The 19,706-nt window shown below is 40.1% G+C and overlaps 2 protein-coding genes across 2 annotated transcripts; both read right to left on the reverse strand.

Moving 5' to 3' along the window:
* Nucleotides 1-2,061: 2,061 nt before the first annotated feature.
* On the reverse strand, nt 2,062-6,957 carry slc52a3-1 (solute carrier family 52 member 3-1). The gene is made up of 4 exons (XM_085260552.1): nt 6,858-6,957; nt 4,103-5,118; nt 2,889-3,012; nt 2,062-2,673 (listed from the first exon to the last, which is right to left on the reverse strand). Exons 2-4 carry the CDS (start codon nt 5,089-5,091, stop codon nt 2,461-2,463), a joined length of 1,326 nt encoding a protein of 441 aa, XP_085116678.1. The 5' UTR covers nt 5,092-5,118; nt 6,858-6,957; the 3' UTR covers nt 2,062-2,460.
* Nucleotides 6,958-15,037: 8,080 nt separating this feature from the next.
* Nucleotides 15,038-19,350, reverse strand: LOC146550650 (ubiquitin-conjugating enzyme E2 variant 1-like). Its single transcript, XM_085259689.1, has 4 exons — nt 19,279-19,350; nt 18,141-18,289; nt 17,066-17,191; nt 15,038-15,663 (listed from the first exon to the last, which is right to left on the reverse strand). Exons 1-4 carry the CDS (start codon nt 19,298-19,300, stop codon nt 15,517-15,519), a joined length of 444 nt encoding a protein of 147 aa, XP_085115815.1. The 5' UTR covers nt 19,301-19,350; the 3' UTR covers nt 15,038-15,516.
* Nucleotides 19,351-19,706: the final 356 nt, after the last annotated feature.

Genomic DNA, 19,706 nt, shown 5'->3' on the forward strand with positions numbered 1-19,706 from the left:
AAAATCCTACTTAATACCTAAATTAAAAATAGCCTCAGTGACTCATATATTATTATGTATCATAATACTGATGCAACAGTGTGTAAGCAGTGTTTTTCTGTTTTAGAAAGTGGATCCAAGTGATCTTATCTTATTAAATGTTTAGATACATTAGATCCTACCCTGCTGTAGAGGTCAGGCCCTGCTGCTGGGGAAGAACATAAATATGAGGGAAAGTAAGATAATTAACTAGAGAGGAAGGAAGGAAGTGATTCTGCAACACAAATATGTATTCAGCTTTAAACATTTTGTTCTGTTATCTAAATAAAACCATCTGAAAAGCTATGAGGGGAAGCCATTTGACTTTGAGCTGACCTTACTCACGATAAAGTGTTTTTCAACAGGTGGGTGGAAATCATGGTTCAGTCATTCGTCATATTTTGAATGCTAGTCACGTGTTTATACTTTCACATGTCTATGGTAACTTGTAAGTAAATGTAATAGAATAAAAAGTACGGTATTTTTCTCTCATGTCGTTTAGTGCAAGTCTAAAGTAGGATAAAATGAAAATATGTAAATATTAGTGCCCAAAATAACCACAACTGTTTCATATTTTCTGCAAGACTTCCATTGTTTACAATGACCAGAACTGCATTGGTCCTGGCCAGAACAGCCTGCTGATTATTTCAAGCTGTCACTAGTAGTGTGGTTCTATAAATAGACGTCCATGTCCTGTCAGTGTGTCCATCATCTCCACAGATAATAAAATGCATCAACCACCTGTTTTTATGAGATTTTCATTTTATACATGGGTGATTTAAAAAGCAAAACATCCCGCATAATAGCTGCATAAATATGAGCTTTCAATCTGTTTAACCCCTTTTATTGTTTCGAGCACCCAGTAAACTGTATTTCACGTCGAAGGATTTGTGGTCACTCGGTGTCTGCAGATTGTGAACCGACATGTCTTAAAAGAATGCTTGTGCCATCTAGTGGCCAAATATTGTAACAAGTGTAAGTCCAAACGTGTTTTAATAAACACAACATTGCAAAGTAAATATCATTTGAGCAACAAAAAAAAATGCAAAATTTAAACCAGTCGTATGTCTGGAAAAAGGTAGAAGCTGAATTCACCTCTGAAGCTCATTGACAAGCACGTCGGTTTTACCAGCTCAAAGAAAAAATGTAAAAATGACATGTTGTGATGTTTTGAAGGATTAGAGTCATGTGAGGGGAAAAATAAGTTTTCGCAGGACTCCCTGAAGGGCTAAGCACACCTTTACTGCTACCCCAGGAATTAAGATGATGTGAAGCAGCCAGGTGCTGCTAATCAAATGCAGCAAGTGTGACCACCTCTATAAAAGCTAACGTTTGGGCAGTTTGCTGGTCTGGAGCATTCAGGTGTGTGTTAGCACAATGCCACTATCTTCCCAGCAAGGGATGTCCTAGTAAATTTACCCCAAGGTCAGACGGCAATGCCCAACGACTGCAAAAACCTCAAGAGCTACATCTCAGACCTTACAGGCCTCAGTTAGTATGTTAAATGTTAACGTTCATGACGATAAAAAATTAGAAAACGACTGAACAAGTATGGCCAGTTTGGAAGGCTGCCAGAAGAAAGTCTCTTGTCTCTAAAATGAACATGGCAGGACAGCTTAAGGTTGCCAAGTTGCAATAAATCACAAGACTTCTGAAACAATGTCTTTTGGTCAGACAAGATCATAGTGAAGATGGTTAGCCACAGTGCACAGCGCCACATTTGACGGAAATCACATTTACCACATAAGCACAAACACCTCATTCCAGCTGTCAGCACGGTGGTGGAGGGGTGATTATATGGGTTTGTTTTGAGGCCACAGGACTTAGGAACCTTGCACTCACTGAGTCAACCAGGAATTCCTCTGTACACCAAAATATTCTAGAGCCAAATGCAAAGCCACCTGGCCGACAGTTAAAGTTTGTCCAAAAATGGGTCGTGCAACAGGACAATGATCCCAAGCACAGCAGCAAATCTACAAGAGTAGAAGAAAGAATGAAAGAATCATGGTGTTGCAATGACCCAGTCAAAGTCCAGACTTCAACCTGATTGAAATACTGTGTATTTATGAGCTGTGCATAAATGAATGCCTGCAAACCTCAATGAACTAAAGCAAGGCAGTAAAGGAGAGTGGGCCACAGCGGTGTGAGAGAGCAATAAAGTCATATAGAAAACAATAACTTCAAGTTATTGCAGCTAAAGGTGGTCATACAAACAACTGAATCATAGAGTGTATTTTGTTTTTCACAGGACTGCATAACCACTTGTGTGTTAATTTGTGCCTTGATTAAAAACAAGATGCAGCATGTTTGTTAGTGAGGGAGTGACATGCCAGAAACAGTTCTGGCTTCACTTTTTGTTTATAGTCATGAGAGCGCCTTTCATCTACATCTCTTGCAAAAAAAGATTAAATTAATCTAACAAAGTCTGCAGCTCGTCATCAGTCATAGAGGGCACTCGGTGTTGCAGAAGTCTCCTGACTTGAAGAACTGGTAAATGTTAACCAGCGGGAACATAATGACGGAGCCCACTAGTGAACCCATCTGTGTCGCAGCTCCACACCAGACCAAAGCGTTGTGGCTCCGGTCTCTCAGGATGACACCCACCATGACTTTGACATAAGACAATGTCCCAGTAAAGAAGAGCCATGAGAGCACCTGGTGAGAGTAAAACAAGAACACAGACTCAGCAGCTCATTTGGATGTTAATCATTATTTTAACAGTGTTTGTGACTAAAAAATAGACTCTGATTTCACACTGAGTAATGATGTTGCCTCATCATAAGTTATGAGTGAGCAGAGTTCAACGCTCAGGATGTTTATGAAGGAGGTTTTGTACTTTTGTACAAAGAACATGCTTGCGTTTCACTCACAATTATCGCCTCTCCCACTGCAGACCCATGAAGCAAGGGACAGGGACTCATAGCTGCCATGGCCATGTTATAGCTGCCAAATCCTGTCCCCACCACCGCCAGAAGGCCGAGAAAGACCAGCGACCTGGGCGCAAAAGACGTCTGTTATCAGCAGCAGTTAGTTAATTTCTCTGAATCCAAAGGCAACTTGTCTTTCAAGTGAATAATTCAATGGACCTTGTGCCCAAGCAAATATTTGAGTGACAGTGGGGGAAAAAACTTGTTAATAACAATCAGGTACCTGTAAATACACTAAAGTAGAGTTTGCTTGCTGTATGGTAAACACTTCTTTTCCAAAGAGCTTACAAAAATCATGATGGGGATAAAATCTACACTCCTCTGTAGAAAATGTAAGATTTGGGGAATCCAAATTAGATGAAAAAAGTGTCTTTGTCTTCAATGCTAAGGTGCTGTAGTATCATACCCAGTAAACATGCTTAATCAGCCTTTTGTAACTGTAATCGTCACAACAACCTTTATGCTCTTAGATGTGACTAAAGATTGAGACTACAATAAGGAAAGTGTTTACTGACGTCATAGATTAGAGGAGCAGTAGGTTCATTTTACAATCTGACCTACTTTTTGCAGGTGCTGTGGTAAGCACTGCTGCCTCACAGTGAGACGCTCCTGGGTTTGAGTCTGCCAGCCAGCTTTCTTTCTTTGTGGAGTTTGCATGTTCCCCCCAGCTCTGCGTGGGTACTTCTTCCCATAATCCAAAAACATGTGCGTGCATGTTAGGCTAACTTTTGATTGTAAATTGGGTGTGAATGAGCATGAATGGTCATCTGTCTCTCTGTGACAACCCTGCAAATGACTGGCAAACTGTCCAGGGTGTACCCTGCTTCTACCCCTATGACAACTGGGATAGGCTTTGCTCTTCCCAGGACCCTAAATTAGATGGCCATTCTTCAGTGTCCATTATATACTTTCCAGTGTCTATTGCAGATCAAGCTGTGGACCCATAACCTGCAGGCCAGGGGACCAGCGTTTATGAGTTATGAGTTATGTTCAGTAAATGCATCTGTAAACTATTTACCAACATAGCAAATTGATTCACGTGTTTTTGATTTGGTACAGATTTTACCCTGAACAGAGGAAGTCAAAACTGCTTCGGTGTTCATCGGGACACTTCACTTTTCGTTTCATACAGACTTACAATAATAAAACATTATTACCTGTTTTGGATGAACATTGCAAGAGTACAGGCCACTGGGTTGGCCACTGATGCCAGAGCTGCAGAGAGGTGATAGGCCAGGTTCCCGTATGGCATACAGGAGTATGTTTGCACAGAGGGAAGCAGGCCGTTGGTTGCAGAATTAACCCACACCACCAGAAAGTAAATGAAGGTCAGCTGGTACACGGAAGGTTTTTCCACCAGATGTCTGCCCTGGGCAACCGCCTCGCCATTGTTTTTTACGCTTCCTCCATCAAGATCAGCCCCTGAGTTATACAGATAGGATCTGACAGACACTACTGTATCCTGCACAAGGTTCTCAGTGGACAGCTCGTATGTCCGAGGGAGTCTGTTCAGTGCAACAAAAGCAGCCAGGCTTATGCACATCATGGCTGCTAGGATGAAGAAAAACACCTCGGTGGAGAAGTTTGGGGGAAGATACTCCGTATGTAATGATCCTGTGTGGTTTCCTGCAGTCTCAGAAGAGTTGACGCATTTGGCCATACCCACACCCTGAGCTAGAGCAACTACACCAGGAATGAAACCACTTAGCCCCTCTCCAATATAATAAGTGGTAATATATTTTGCTGGAAGCTGCATCATAAAAGGTAAGAAGGTAACTGAAGAAGTGCAGTCCACCAGAGAAAGGAAGAAAGTTATGATAAAGAAGGCTGTGCTACGTGATGCCCCTATAAAAATCGTGGTCCTGTCCCAGAAGAAGGCAAGCAGGATGCAGGACAGGACACCGATGGAGAGGATGGAGTAAATGACAATATACTCTTTAAGACACCCTGGGTACAGTTTGTGCATCAGGGTGACCAGCAGAGGTCCCACGTTAGCAAACTGGATAATTACTGTGAGGTAGGAGGGTAGATCCCAGCCTTCAGGGAGTGCGTTGACAATGAGCGGCAGCTCCACCCACAGTCCGTTCACAGCCACCCAGGAGCCAATGCCAAAGGCGCAGGCCAGAAAGTGGACGAGCAGAGCCATACTGCAGGTGGATCAGTGTGAAAAAGTCTGTGGAAATAAATTAATAAGGATGCATCAGTATGTAAGAAAAGTGCTGTGTAATGCTGTTGTGTCTGGGTGTTCCCAAACTCAGAGTAAATACCAGGGGTCTCAAACTCGCGGCCTGTATATTGATGTGAAGAAATATAATGCAGTTTGGCCCTTGAAGTTACTTTTTTTTGTTAGGAAGGATTTGTTTGTTGTTGAGTGCAATGTTAATAATAAAATTATTTAATATGAAGGCAATATGAGCAGAGAGTACAAACATGTTGAGGGATTGACTGTGCTAGTTCAGTGAGAGTTATTTGTAAACAATTTTCACTAGCAGTCAAAAACTAATGTGTCCACTTATGTCTGCATTTTTATTTTGTTAAACACGAACAAAATTATAGCAGAAGTGCTGCCACGTGTCTGAGCAGAAAGAGAGTACCAATGTGTTTATTTGGTAGTTCAATGAAGGGCTTGAGTTAGTTAAGTATGAGGAAAAAAATCCATTCACATTTGTTGTTCTGTCTTGTTATACAATATTTGACATTTTAAAAAACAAAGAGAAAAAACACTAAATTTTCTGAAATATTTGTGGGTGTTTTCTTGTTTGTTTGTTGTTTGTACTACCGGTACTTTAATAATAATAATAATAATAATAATAATAATAATAATAGTCGGCATTCTTTTGAAACAAAAGAAATTCTTTTCAAAAAAAATTATAACTACTCCCTTCTGGTTTTATGCCTCTGCCAGCAAGGGAAGTTGAGGTCTAAACTTGACCTTTGACCTTTTACATATAAAATGCCATCACAGTCTAAGAGCTATGGCCAAAAACATGTTTTGTGAGGTCACAGCGACCTTGATCATTGACCACTAACATCTGATAAGCTCATTCTTAAGTTAAGATAAATGTCATGTGAAGAAATTCATTCAAGTTCTTCGAGATATTGAGTTCATGATAACGGTACCAACAGACAGAGATCTCAAACAGAAACCTGTTCCTTTGTACAGCAACTGCTGGCAATATAAGTAAACTAGAAGCTAAGTAATGTGACAAGCAGTACCTGTGGTCCCGCTGTCTACCACACTGTCAGTCATGCTTTCCTCACCTGTATAGACTTTCATGCCTGAGATGTCTTTTATTGTTGTAGCCAGTAAAGCTGAAGCAACTCATCGTTACTTTGTAGTTAATTTGCTGAAATGGATCGTATTTTATATTTCTGATGCTATATTTTGTTTCTTTATTTCTTCTCATAACATAATAAATGTAGACTCATGTTACAAATGTAAATCAGCATAAAACAGAAATACTTTTATCCCACTGATACCTGCGATACAGTGTAGTGGTAGTTAGTCATTACCCAAAATAAATAACAACCTTTTCAGCATTAAGAAGGGTTCACACCTGCAGTGGCTGGTACAATTTTCACATTACTTTCAGACATTGTCGAGGAATTCAACAAACCATATGTGCCTGCCCATCTCTTCCTCTTCACATTTTCACTCTGTCTTTGTGCATGCGTGTGGCTTTCAAACTGATCTCATGATGAAATAAGTCAGAAGGCAGTCTTGTGATAAACAGAATTTGAAGAAGCTGACACTGAGGTTGCTGACAAACACAGTCTTATACTGTACTTTAAGTGGTGTGGTCAGTTGAGATAATGAGGTTAAAAGAAAAACAGAAATTACAGTGTTTGCACGCACTCAGTACTGAGCTCTCGAGTAAATGCACTTCCTTTTAGATACAAAAATGTACTTACAAGTTGTTTTAATCCTTGGAGGCGCTGAATAGGACTTGCTGTCATCTTACAAAAAGATTACTGACTGGTCTTGCATAAGCACATGCTGGTGGGACTCGTGTGGCTGCTGTGTAGGTCAGAGTCCACTCCTGCACCAATGATCAGCTCCACCAGATAACAGGGGGTAGTGTCTTCCTTTATTAAGGTCAAGTTAGTCTTTAGCACTTTGAGGAGCTCGCACAGACAGCTAAAAGAATAAGACAATAAAAAAATAAAAGTAATAATTGTTTTTGACTGTTCAAACGCAGCTACAGGGGGGAGTTTAACATCTGAAAGTTAAAGGGAAGATACCAAAGTGCCAAAAAAGAATCACAATTCAGCCTTCAGCATAATTAAAAAGAGACACATAGTTGTATTTTTTAGATTGAGTGAATTTAAACTTCCAGGATTACCTTTATATCTAGAGTGAATGCAAACAAGCCTCCAAAAACCTGCTTAGAAATTACAAGACATTTTTGTTCGATATATTCATGAGGAAGTCTCAAGAAAGAACTCCTAATATCTAATCCGTCTTGTTTTACATGCCAATTTGCCAAAATATAGACAAGCTCAAAAGCAAGGCTCATATTAATTGACAATACCAACCTGTAGCCCAAAGTGAAACACTAGATGAGGTTTATGGGGTCTTATATTTCCAATACCAACTCTACAGAAACATATTTCCCCCCTCAGGGTCACATAACTGTTAAATATCACACTGAACTGATGAAATCGAATTAAGTCAGGTTAGATTAATACTACATTGCCCTCTACTGGTCACAAGTGTCAAATAAATCGGTTTGCCACCGAGCTTTGACAAATCAGTCCTTTGAAAAACACTGGTACCAAATTACTGTGGAAAAGTAGCCACTTCATTGTGTCTATTTGGTATTAAAACATCATGGTCCTCCTGTAAAACAGAGCCAAAATACCTTGTTCTGGTAAACTGAGCTTAACTCACTAATGCTACAGTCACATTAGGGAAAACTGGACTGGAGTCCTGACTGGAGTCTGCAGTATGACCAAACTTTTTATGACTATATAAAATGAGCGTACACACTCAACCTCCAGGTCACCGGTTTTGTTGTTGAAACTGATTGCACTCAGTTGCTGACAGCAGAAAACATTCAATGCAATCACTAATTTTTCCTATTTACAAAAAGGCTGCTTTCCATTTTCACACTACGTGACTGAGCCGTAACACATCACAGTGTCACTAAATCAAATCTGTATTTATTTAGTGACACTATGCAACTGTTTCAGATACTGTCACATGGATCCAGTTTTCATTATAATCAGTAGGTTTTTAATGTTTACAGTGGAAGGGTGGCAGATTAAAATTTATTGTAACCAACTGAGAATCTGGACACATTTATTCATCTATTTTTAAGACATCAAAACTATTAAATAACACATTTCTTGCTGTCCAAACAAAGCAAGAAATATAAATTAAACTGGTGATATTTTTTTAAACATCCAAAATTTTTGATGTTTGCACAATAACTTCAGCTAAATGAAAAGCAATAACAGAAAGTAGTATTGCTAAGGGAAAAACTTGAATCATGTTTGCATTATCTCTGCATTAATTTATTTAAATGTATTAATTTATGGGATTTTTTTTTTTTTTTGCCCTCAATACTTAAGAGCAAATTTGTGTTTACTCTGTTTTTATTAATCTGCAGCTGTTTATTTTAAACATGATGATTTTTTGCATGTTTAGTGGTCATCAAATGAGGTTAGAGAGTGAGTATGCAAACATTAGCTGTATAATATACAACTGATCGTGTTGTGCCTGTCAGAGGGTCCAGTTGGATATCTTTACAAAGTGCCAAACTGCAGTAGCTGCTTATTCCTTTTTTAAAAATAAAATGCACTTCTGTTCCTGGTCATGGAGAGATTACAACACAAACAGTAAATGCTGTTTGTGTTGCTTAGCTGCAAGCAGTGCCTGTAGACTCGCTGAAACACATGGTTAAAGTCTTTCTTCAGACATCTCAGGCTGCTCTTCTTGTAAATGTAACACCCACATTTGAAATAAGCGGGCATTCAGAGGGGTGGACAATTTCATATAAAGGCTATCATGCTGGCTTTACTAGCTCAGGCCACTGATGTCACAGAGGTCTGCATGTGGTCCAGGAAATAAAGTGTAGAGCTGAAGATGGCACTACAGATCAGTAGCATCATTCATTTCAAAGTTACATTAATGTCAAGACTAAATTTTATAATAATAAATGACATAATTGTCATGGTTTTTTTTAATTATTTATTAAAAGATAATGTTTTTGAAATATCATTACAGTCTCTCTAATAGTAGAGCTTCCTGATGGAGTAACGGGGAAAAGATGCTGGGATTAACAACGCTAGTAGGAGTCATCCCTTGCTGAACAAGGATGAATATTTATAAAATTAAATTTATTCAGTTGAATCAACCAAAATATATCAATATACTGTGCTGCTGATGGACTGTCTTATTTGGTAAACAGTATCTTTTTGGGAAGTGCTGACATTTCAGCTGGATTGATACAATGATGATAATATTAGCAGTAAGAATAATACTATTCATAATAGAGCACTGTGTTAATTTGCTATGTATAAAGCAAAGTAAAAGATGTAACTAGCTTTACATTTTGTAAGAAAATACAGGATAAAAAGGGTTTAAAAATGATAAAATAACATACAAATCAATCAAGAAAATAAGGCTATAAATAAGGCAACAGAGTCTGTGATAGAAAAGATAAAAAAAAAAAAGGCATCCTGAGGCTGGTTTTTACAGAAACCTGAAATCAACCATAAACATGGGCAGGACCCTTAAAAGCAGTTAATAAGCATTTGAATTACACACAGGAGGAACTGTGGCCAGGGGCTAAGAGATGACTGATGTGATGACGTGTGCTGGCTCTGTCAAAACTTGTACTGACATACTTATGTTTCACTTCCTGTTAGTGCAAAACAATCAAGTAGGTTGTTTTATAACCGGCTCAGACCTGTTTGGATGCCTGAGAGCACCACCAACACTGACTCATTTGACTTCTCATTACAGAAGAGGATTTCATTAATAATAGCCTAATGATGATGATGTTTCCCTGTGTTTTCCCAGTGTCTCCATGAAACAGCACAAACAGTGTTCCACAACGAGTTCTCATCAAACAAAATTAGGCTTTTAGTTTGCATAGTCTGCCCAGACAAACAGGTGCTTGTTTTTTCTCCTTCTCCTTTCTCACAGCTCATGTGTGTCAGTTCTGCTTTCTGTTTTAATTTTACTCGACACTTAAATCTTTTTAGATCTGCTTTTGCTATTTTCATCCCATCTTTAAAACCACAACAGGTTCTCATGCGTGTGGAGTTTTACAGTTTTTGGTAAGCCTAAAAACAGACTGAAGTATCTGTGACTACAGAAAAGCACTCCTCTTGTATCAGCAGCATTTATTTCTATCAGACTTTTCAAAATAAATGCTTTTCAAAGGGCAGTTTTTTTTAACATCACAGGAATCACAAAACTGTATGATACATGCCGTAGCAGATATTAATAAATATAGAGCTTAGTATTTTGGCATTGCCTGATAGTTTTTAAAACCTATAATACTGACTATATATTCACCAGCCACTTGATTAGGTACACCTTTCTCATTATGGGTTGGACCCCCTTTTGCCTGCATAACTGCCTTAATCCTTCGTGGCACAGATTCATCAAGGTCCTGGAAACAATCATCAGACATTTTGGTCCATATTGACTTGAGAGCGTCACACAGCTGCTGCACATTTGTCAGCTGCGCATCTATGACGCAAATCTCCTGTTCCACTACCTCCCAGAGGTGCTCTATTGGACTGACATCTGGTGACTGTGGAGGCTATTTGAGAACAGTAAACTGAATGTTAGGTTAAAGAAACCAGTTTGGCATCATTGGAGATTTTTGAAATGATGTGTTATCCTGCTAGAAGCAGAAGATGGTCACACTGCAGTTATAAAGGGACGAACGTGCTCAGCCGCAGCCTGTGGGGTTTAAATGATGCTCACTTGGTACTAAGGGGCCAAAAGTGGTACAAGAAAATATTCCCGACACTATTACACCAGCAGCCTGAACTGTTGATATAACATCTATGTCCAGTTTAGGGCAGTCTGTGCAAATTGTAGCTTCATTTTATGTTCTTAACTGGCAGGAGTGACACTCGTCTTCAACGTGCGAGTTCAGGGATTTTCTTCTGCACAGCCCAGTTGGTTATTTGAGTTACTGTTTCCTCCTTATCAGCTCAAAGCAGTTTGGCCACTTAAACAAGGTATTTTCTTAAGAGAACTGTAGAAACTGTAGCTCACTGGATATTTTCTTATTTTCAGAACATCCCATTTAATCTGTGGAGATGGTTGTGTGTGAAAATCCCAGTAGTTTCTGAACAGTTTTTTTAATACTCGGATCAGCCCTTCTGACACCAACAAACATTCTGATGTTTTGTGTGAACTTCACCAGGTCACACACATGACCCACATGCTTAAAAGCATTGAGTACTATGTGGTGGATGTATAAAAGGCCAAAAATGTATTTAATATCATACAAAGCTTTTTTTTTTTGTCCCTTTTTGCCTTTTTCAAGCGTGTTTATTTAGTATTTATTTATTTATTGTCATTGTCAAGAACAATGAAATTGCGTTTGGGGCTTCCATACAACCCAAAAAAAAGAAGAAAATAATAAATACCCCTTAAAACCCAAGTGTACATATTTAACCCAGTGTGACTCCAATGCAATAAGACAATCCTTAGCAATAATGTTCGTAGAAATTCAGACAAAGACCTGAGAAACATGACAAAATACAACAATGCAACCCATTCAATATTATTGTACTGTGAGATATGATATCAGATATGATAGTTATCTATTTAAGAAAGAGGGGGGGGGGGGCAGGGGGGGGAAGAGAATAAAGATATGATGCACCAATGCAGACCAGTTCATTGCTATTAAGAAGTTGGATATGGTTATTGTCCGTGAGAGGGGGGCAGAGAGTTCAGGAGCCTCACAGCCTGTGGATACAGGCTGTTGGCCAGTCTGGATGTTCTGGCCTGTATAGACCTGTACCTTCTCCCTGAGGGAAGCAGATGGAAAAGGTGGCGCGCAGGGTGATGTTGGTCCCGCAGGATACTGTGCACCCTCCTCAGACAGCGAGTGGGGAAGATATTACTGATCTCTGGCAGACTTGTTCCAATAATTCTGCCAGCTTCTTTCACCACCCGCTGGAGTGCTTGCTGATCGGCCTTGGTGCAGCTGGGGAACCACACTAGAAATCCATACGTCAGAACGCTGCTGATGGCACAGTTGTAGAAGTTCAACATCAGAGATCTGGGAATGTGTGCGCTCCGCAGTCTCCTCAGGTAGTAGAGGCGCTGTTGGGCCTTCCGTACAACTGAGGTGATATGGTTGCCCCAGGACAGGTCCTCGGTCACAGTTACCCCCAAGAATTTAAAACTGCTCACCCTCTCCAATGCCAATGAAGAGAGGCAGATGGTTGTTATGACCCCTCTTCCGGAAATCTACAATGATCTCCTTGGTCTTTTTGGTGTTTAAGACCAAGTTATTGTCGTGGCACCATGACTCTAGTTGTTGCACCTCTGTCCTATAGTTTGTCTCATCATTGTTGGATATAAGTCCGAGCACTGTAGTGTCATCTGCAAACTTAACAATGAGATTGGACGCGCAGGAGGAAATACAGTCATGGGTGAAGAGAGTGTATAGCAGAGGGCTCAGAACACACCCCTGAGGGGCACCGGTGTTGACCACAAGGGTGGAAGAGGTGTTCTTACCCACTCTGACACTCTGTCTACGGTTAGTGAGGAAGTCCACAATCCAGTTGCACAGAGAGGAGTTAAGTCCCAGTTGGTGGAGTTTGGGACGGAGTTTGTATGGCCGGATGGTATTAAAAGCCGAGCTGTAGTCTACAAAGAGGAGCCGTGCATAGGTGTTCCTGTGTTCCAAGTGCTTCAGTAATGTGTGCAGCACTGTGGCAATCGCATCCTCGGTTGACCGGTTCTCCCTGTATGCAAACTGGTGCGAGTCCAGGGATGGTGGAAAAGCAGCTCTGATGTGTTTAATGACCAGTTTATCACTTGTAACTAATGCAGAAAGCACACTCTGTAGAAGTAGTCAGGTTTTACTTAACTCTAAGACGTGCTAAAATATTCTAAGCTGAGAACAAAAAAAACTCTTGTAAGTTTAACAAAGTGAGAGAACAATGGTGTTTTCGAGGAAGTTATCATTTCCAGTCACACATCTTTAAAGGTGTTAGTGGCTTGATTTTTTTTAGCCTGTAACCAGGCTACAGTCTGTTGTTGTAGAGTCAGCTCAGCCTTTATGCAAACTGACAGCCAGACCACATTTTGGAGATGTTAGAGAAACAAATTTAATGTACTTTGAATCATTTCTCTGGGAATAAATTCTCAGTGGACAGAATCTGTAGCAAATGACGTCAATCCATCCTGGAGCTCAGCAGCTGTGGGGAGCTGTGGTGGCTTTCTGCTTTTTGTTTGTTTGTTTTATTCATTTTGATTATTTTTGGCTTATAGCTCCAGTTAACCAAACACAACCAACATCAGCAGATGGCATGGTACCCCAAATCATCACAGGCTGCAGAAACTTCACACTGGACTTCAAGCACCTCGGATCCTGTAACTCTGCACTCTCCCTCCAGACTTTAGGACCTGATTTTATAAATCAGAAGCATCTGTCCAGTTCATTTTTCTCCGTAGTCCAGGCGAGATGCTTCTGCCATTGTCCCTGGTTCTGGAGTAGTTTTAGATTAGAAATGCGACAGATGTAGTTTCTTTCCTGAAGACATCTGTGCATGGTGGTTCTTGGGGGACATACAGAGCCTCAGTTTATTTCTTGTGAAGCTCCTTCTTGAACTCTTCTCGAGCCTGCAGTCATCAGTCTTTTCCCCAGTCAACTTTCCCTTAATATGCTTTAATACACTATTTTACAAACAGCCGGCCTTTTCAGCAGTGACCTTCGGTGGCTTAAGGGTGTCAATGGTCATCATCCAGACATCTGTCAAATCAGCATAGTCACTCATCATAGTGGTTTCATGTACTAGTCTGCAGTATTTATACTGTATAAATAATAATTTATTCAAACTACTCATTTACTGGATTTCTAATTTTCATGAGCGACAAGCTATGATCAAAATTAAGATAAAAAAGGTTTGACCTATTGCACATGAAATTGCAAAAAAATAACTTATTATAATATTTAGTCATTTTTGAGAGGCACTAGTACACTGTATTTGAACAGGGACTGAAGCTTTCTACACTGAGTGTCTTGCTTAGTAAGGCCCTTTAGGATTAGCCAAAATTAGAACAAATGGTCCGTTTGGACAACCCCATTTATTTAATCTTGATTAATTAAATTGAACATTTTTGGTTGACAGCGCATTTTATTATTCAGGTTTCTAATTATTTCAATTACCATAAAGGTGCCAAAACAACATGAGATGTTACTTCATGCTTATCAAGGTATATTAAATATAATTGCAATGCAAGACTTGTGTATCTGTGTAAATATGGCCTGAGGGGGGAAATTTCCTGTTAAATGAATTACATGTCTACATATCTTCTACCACAACTGCTAAGGTGATTAAAGAACATTTAAACAGCATTGTCACTCTTCCTGTAAACTTGCATGACTTCATACTCACATGCCCCGCCCTGTATAGTTAGATCGAGCATCACAACCATGTGACAAGCATGAATTTGGATTTATGAAAGAGAAAGAGCAAGACACATTCACATTAGATAGTTGCTCTTTTTTATACAGGCTCAAAAGAGGTAGCTTGTTTCCTTTATATTTTTAGAGCATGGTTTAACTGCAGACCTACAGTACATATGCTTAAGATCAGGTATAGTAGCGTGAATATGCATTGCTCACTTTGGACCTTTCTTAGACAGAATTTCTTTTAACAGTCATGTGCACCCACTTATTGAGATCCAGTCAATTCTTTATAAGCTCGTGTGAACACGGGCTTAATAAAATATCTCATCATGAAAAAATAAATAAATAAAAATAAAAATTTAATGTGTTTTGGATAAGAGGTTTCAGACGTACACCCTGATGGAGAACTATCCTCGAAGAACCCATGCATCGATGTGAAGATATGTATACAAAAAAAGTCAACACACAACGAGATACACTCAATATTATTTATGTTATTGTACAATCTGCATTTTTAAACAAATAATAATAATAAAAAAAAAGATTAGTAAGATGTACAGTATTCGAATGATCGTATCTGGTGTGGACTGACTCGAGTCCACCCAGAGCTCCAGTGATAGGAGAGGACAGAGGGCTGGAATGACTTATGACGGCTTAATAAGTGGTGTGTGTGTGTGTGTGTGTGTGTGTGTGTGTGTGTGTGTGTGTGTGTGTGTGTACAGCTGTGTGTGTGTGTGTGTGTGTGTGTGTGTGTGTGTACAGCAGTGTCTGTGTGTACGTCTGCATGTATCTGCTTGTATTCATAAGTTTTCTGTTGTGTGTGCATTCAGCCAAGGTGTTGATAGGAGGTGGAATGTCACATGGCGGGGGATGGGATAAAGGGATGAAAGCAAAACAGAGAGAGGAACAAGTGGGAAACAAAAAGAAAACATGGAGTCAAAAGTAGCAGGGGCTCAGTTGGTGTAGATCTGCCCTTCAGGTGGCTGAGGAAGCTTCATGTTTTCCTTGCAGGTCATGAGCCGTCGAAGCTCCAGCAGCACCATCCGGATACTGTAGGAGTTCTGCCACTTGGCCAGCGCAGACACTGCATGCATGTCAACCTGCAGGGTGGAGATGGATGCAGTTAGACATTGTAATTATCCCCCATCTTGGATTTACCTTTTTAAAGCACCAAAATGTTTTTAAAAATTATTTATTTTTTAATAACTGTATTTCATTGTTCAGATCCATTATACCGGTATTCATATTTATTTTAATAGAAACTGATTTACTGCTGCTTTAACCTGCAATGTGTTTAAGTCACGCTTCACACATTAACCTTGGGCATACAATTAGAGAAAAAAAAAGCAGAGCAACAGATGAATGAGCACTGACACGCTTGACCAAGTGAAATGAGTGCAACCACCCACAAAGAAGCGAGGAAGTCATGTTATTTACGTGCAAAAAAGGGGACCTTTGTATCTATTCCATTTCCAAATAGACTAGTGTCACTTCGCATGATCCATAGCTCACAGCGATCCTTAATGAATTACCTTGGTACAGCATCTCAGTTTATCCACAGACTGAAACAAGCAATTTTATCCTTTGCCCCCAGCGTTTTGCCACGTAAAATAAAAGGTTTGAGTAGCAGGTGGGTGTTTAAAGGTAGAGCAGTGTGCCTGAGATGACCATATTAGACAATTAATCTCTTATAATATTATATTGCATTAAAAGTAAAAAAATAAAATAAAAATAAAAAAGTCTGAAAGTATAATGTGTGTATAATGTGTGTGTATGTGTTAGTCCCCATAGGGAAATAGTTCCTCTACATTTAACCCATTCACCCAGTGAAGCAGTGGGCAGCCACCAATGCAGCGCCCGGGGAGCAGTGTGTAGGGACGGTACCTTGCTCAGGGGTACCTCAGGGTAGCCGTTCAGTGGAGTTGAACCCCCGACCTTCTGATCATGGGGTCACCACTCTACCTACTGTCCCTAAGTGGGTTTTTAAATAAGAATGAAGGCTGAACTGGCCCTCGTCTTTCTTCCTAACTTGCATGGTGCTCATGTAAGTTAGGAAAAAAGATCCCACATATTACCAATTTTTTGAGATCTTTAAAAAAAAAAAAAAAAACTCTTGGAAAATCCTAAAACATCTGAATAAAGATCGAGATGTACATTATGTAAATCATCTATTATCGTCTTTTTCCATGGAACCAATGGCCGTCTTCTAAACAAGATGATATGAACTCATAACCAGACAACTGCAGAGCTGGACCTTTTGGGACTTTTAAGGAGTAAATAAAATCTTATATTGATATTTCAGCCAATATTCAACCAGTAAGTGAGAGTATTAAACAATAAGATGATACGAAACATATATCCTGACATATCAGTGATAGGCCAGTTTAAGCTAGTTGATCAGTTGTTTATCTGACTCCACAGAGCAGATATGATGCTCCTTCCACAGAGTGCATCCAAAATGAGCCAATCAAGCTTAAGAATAATGATAAATAATTCACATACCACACCGTTGGAGGTGTGCACGCCATTCAAGTTTATCTTTGTCACAAATCTGACAAAAGGTGGTGATTCTGGGTATCCTGGCCCGCATTCAACCTTCAGATTGTACATCCTGTTTTCATAGCTTGTCTGTTGATCAAAGGAAGTTAGGGAGAGGTGAGAAGACAGCACACCGAACTTTGAAGAACAAAAAAAAAAAAAAAAAAAAGTACACAATGTTCACTGTGTGCAACAACATCATGTGAAAACTAAGGCAGGAAATACCCTTGTAGGGTTTTTTTTCTCCTGACTCACAAAGGCCCTGGGGAGAGTTTAAAGAGTCTGCGGTACCTTGTTTTTACACAAATCTGTGCCTTTTGCTTTAATCTAATCAACAAAATGTCTGCTATAATTAACATAACTGCTAATTTTATTACAATTTTTGGCTCTGGCCAAAACATTTGGTGGCATGCCAGAATTTTTTTATGCTCCCTGCATACAGGCTGTAACTGTGACAGCACTGCTGCAGTTTTACCCAGTCACACAGTAAATGAATACACTGTAGATGAAGACAAACTGGCTGACCCAGCTGCAATCTAACATACGGTAATGTCCATGGTCCTGTGAAAGAGGTCCTCAAAGGACTGTAGTCAATAATTTAAAAACAGCATTTTCAATAACAGTCTCATATAGGTCATTTCAACTTTACAGCTTAGCACTGAGCAGTGCTAAGTATTTATAAATACCTATAAATAAAAATTAACTAAAAAGATACTGGGACATCTGTCAGCAGTCAAAAACAACATTATGCTGCAAACTTATGCGATATTTGGTCTTTAGTCAGGAGTTTAATTGTGCTTCTGCTTCACATTTATTCTGTTTTAATTCAAAAACATTCATTCGAAGCACTGCAAAGTAGTGTTAGTGCCTCGATGTTTTCCTCTTCTTCACATGGACGACCTGATTTGCTCCCCAACATCATGCCATGCACAAATCAAACCTGACACCTTTGGTTTAAGTAACTTAATCTTTTGGCTTGGTCAACACTCCCCTGCTCCTGCAAAGTCCTCATCCAGGTGTTAAAAATGGCACCACTAACCCTTGGGGGGCCAAGGATCACCCCTCTCCATCGTGTTAAGGTCATGTCCTCATCATCCTCCAAGCCCCAGCTCACCGTTCCATCTCCCACACCTTTCTGACCTTCCTCCAGCTCTTCCAGGAGCCGGAAATTGCGAGGAACTTTAACGCCTGTTTGTGGGCAAACACACAGCCATTCAGTCATGCAAACTTCCAGAGCCACAGGTAGATTTACGAAGCTAAATAAAACTGCCAGCAGTGTGCCAGACAAAATGACTTGCAGTTATGAAGTTATGACTCAATAAGACAGAAAAAATAAGGGACGCCTCAGCTGCGCAGCCTACGTGAGCCTTTTGATAAGAGCAGGTGTTATTTTCACGTCCTGTGAGACTTGAGCATCTGGCTCCGGCGGTGCCGCATCACTTGGCCTCCGCAGTGAGATACGACGAGGCTGCACCCTTAACAGAGCCATCCAAACGAACCCAGTCACACTGCCAGCTGCTGCAGCATTTCAGCTCAGCTCACCGGCGTCTCCAGAGAAGCTCAGTGAAGCTCAGCGCAGGTCATGTTTCCCTCATGAGCTCTCGGAAAACGTACAGTCACTGTTTACGTTTAACAGCCGGGCAGGAAGACCGTCTTACTGCGGGATTCACCCGCATTTCTTGATGACATTTAAGTAACGCTACACACCCGGTTTGCAACACATCGCGCCTGTAAATAATCTGATGTCGCAAACAGGCTGTCATTTTCCGGTGGGGTGGCGGTGCTGTGGTTTGACAACAGGATGCTGTAATTTAAGCAGCATCCTAAATCAAACTATTAAATTAAAATGTATAAATGAATACACAAATGCATAAGCAAGTTGCAATGCCTCATATTTGCTGATGGCTGGCGAGTAACGGCTCCACGCCCATAAAACAGCACTGAAGTGAGACCTGCTGTCCTTTTATCTAACTTAAGATAGCTTAGCTGCTAGCATCGCTTCCTATTCATTCTCCTCAGCTTTGTTTTAGCTTCTATGTAATAACACAACATAGCACAGCGCCTCAATGCGGAATCCATCTAATCATAAAACCTAACAGGTACGCGGTAAAAACTCACTGACAACACTGTTCAAAAATAGCTTTTCGCAGTGATTAAATACGTCTCAACCGTTTTACCTGATCCGGCGGCGACCGCCATCTTGTCGCTACACAGCGGGAGCGAGCACGCACTTTTACCATTGTAGCCAGCGGTGCGTGCGCGAGCAAGAAGACAGCAGCGGCGCTTCCTTTGTTGCTCTAAGCAAACTGATTAGCTATGTGGCTGCATAAAACGGAACTGTTATAATAATAATAATCATTATTACTATTGTTGTTGTTGTTGTTGTCGTCAGAGTAGCACATTAATTTAGAGATAATCTAATCTGGCATACTTTCCAAGGCAGGTCACTATATTAAACGATTTAATTCTGTCAGAGCATCAAAAAAAACTGTGCTTATTTTAATAGTCATTTCATTAAATAGAGATATTATTAACTGCCCTTTTGCTCCAGGGGTTTTTTAATCCACCAGTTCCAAAGGCAAGAGTGTTTGTCCAGAATTCTGCC

The sequence above is a fragment of the Mchenga conophoros genome, linkage group LG20 (genome assembly GCF_057382185.1).
Source record: "Mchenga conophoros isolate Kocher_MC1m ecotype Shallow Benthic linkage group LG20, M_conophoros_male_GT1.1, whole genome shotgun sequence".
Lineage (NCBI taxonomy): Eukaryota > Metazoa > Chordata > Actinopteri > Cichliformes > Cichlidae > Mchenga > Mchenga conophoros.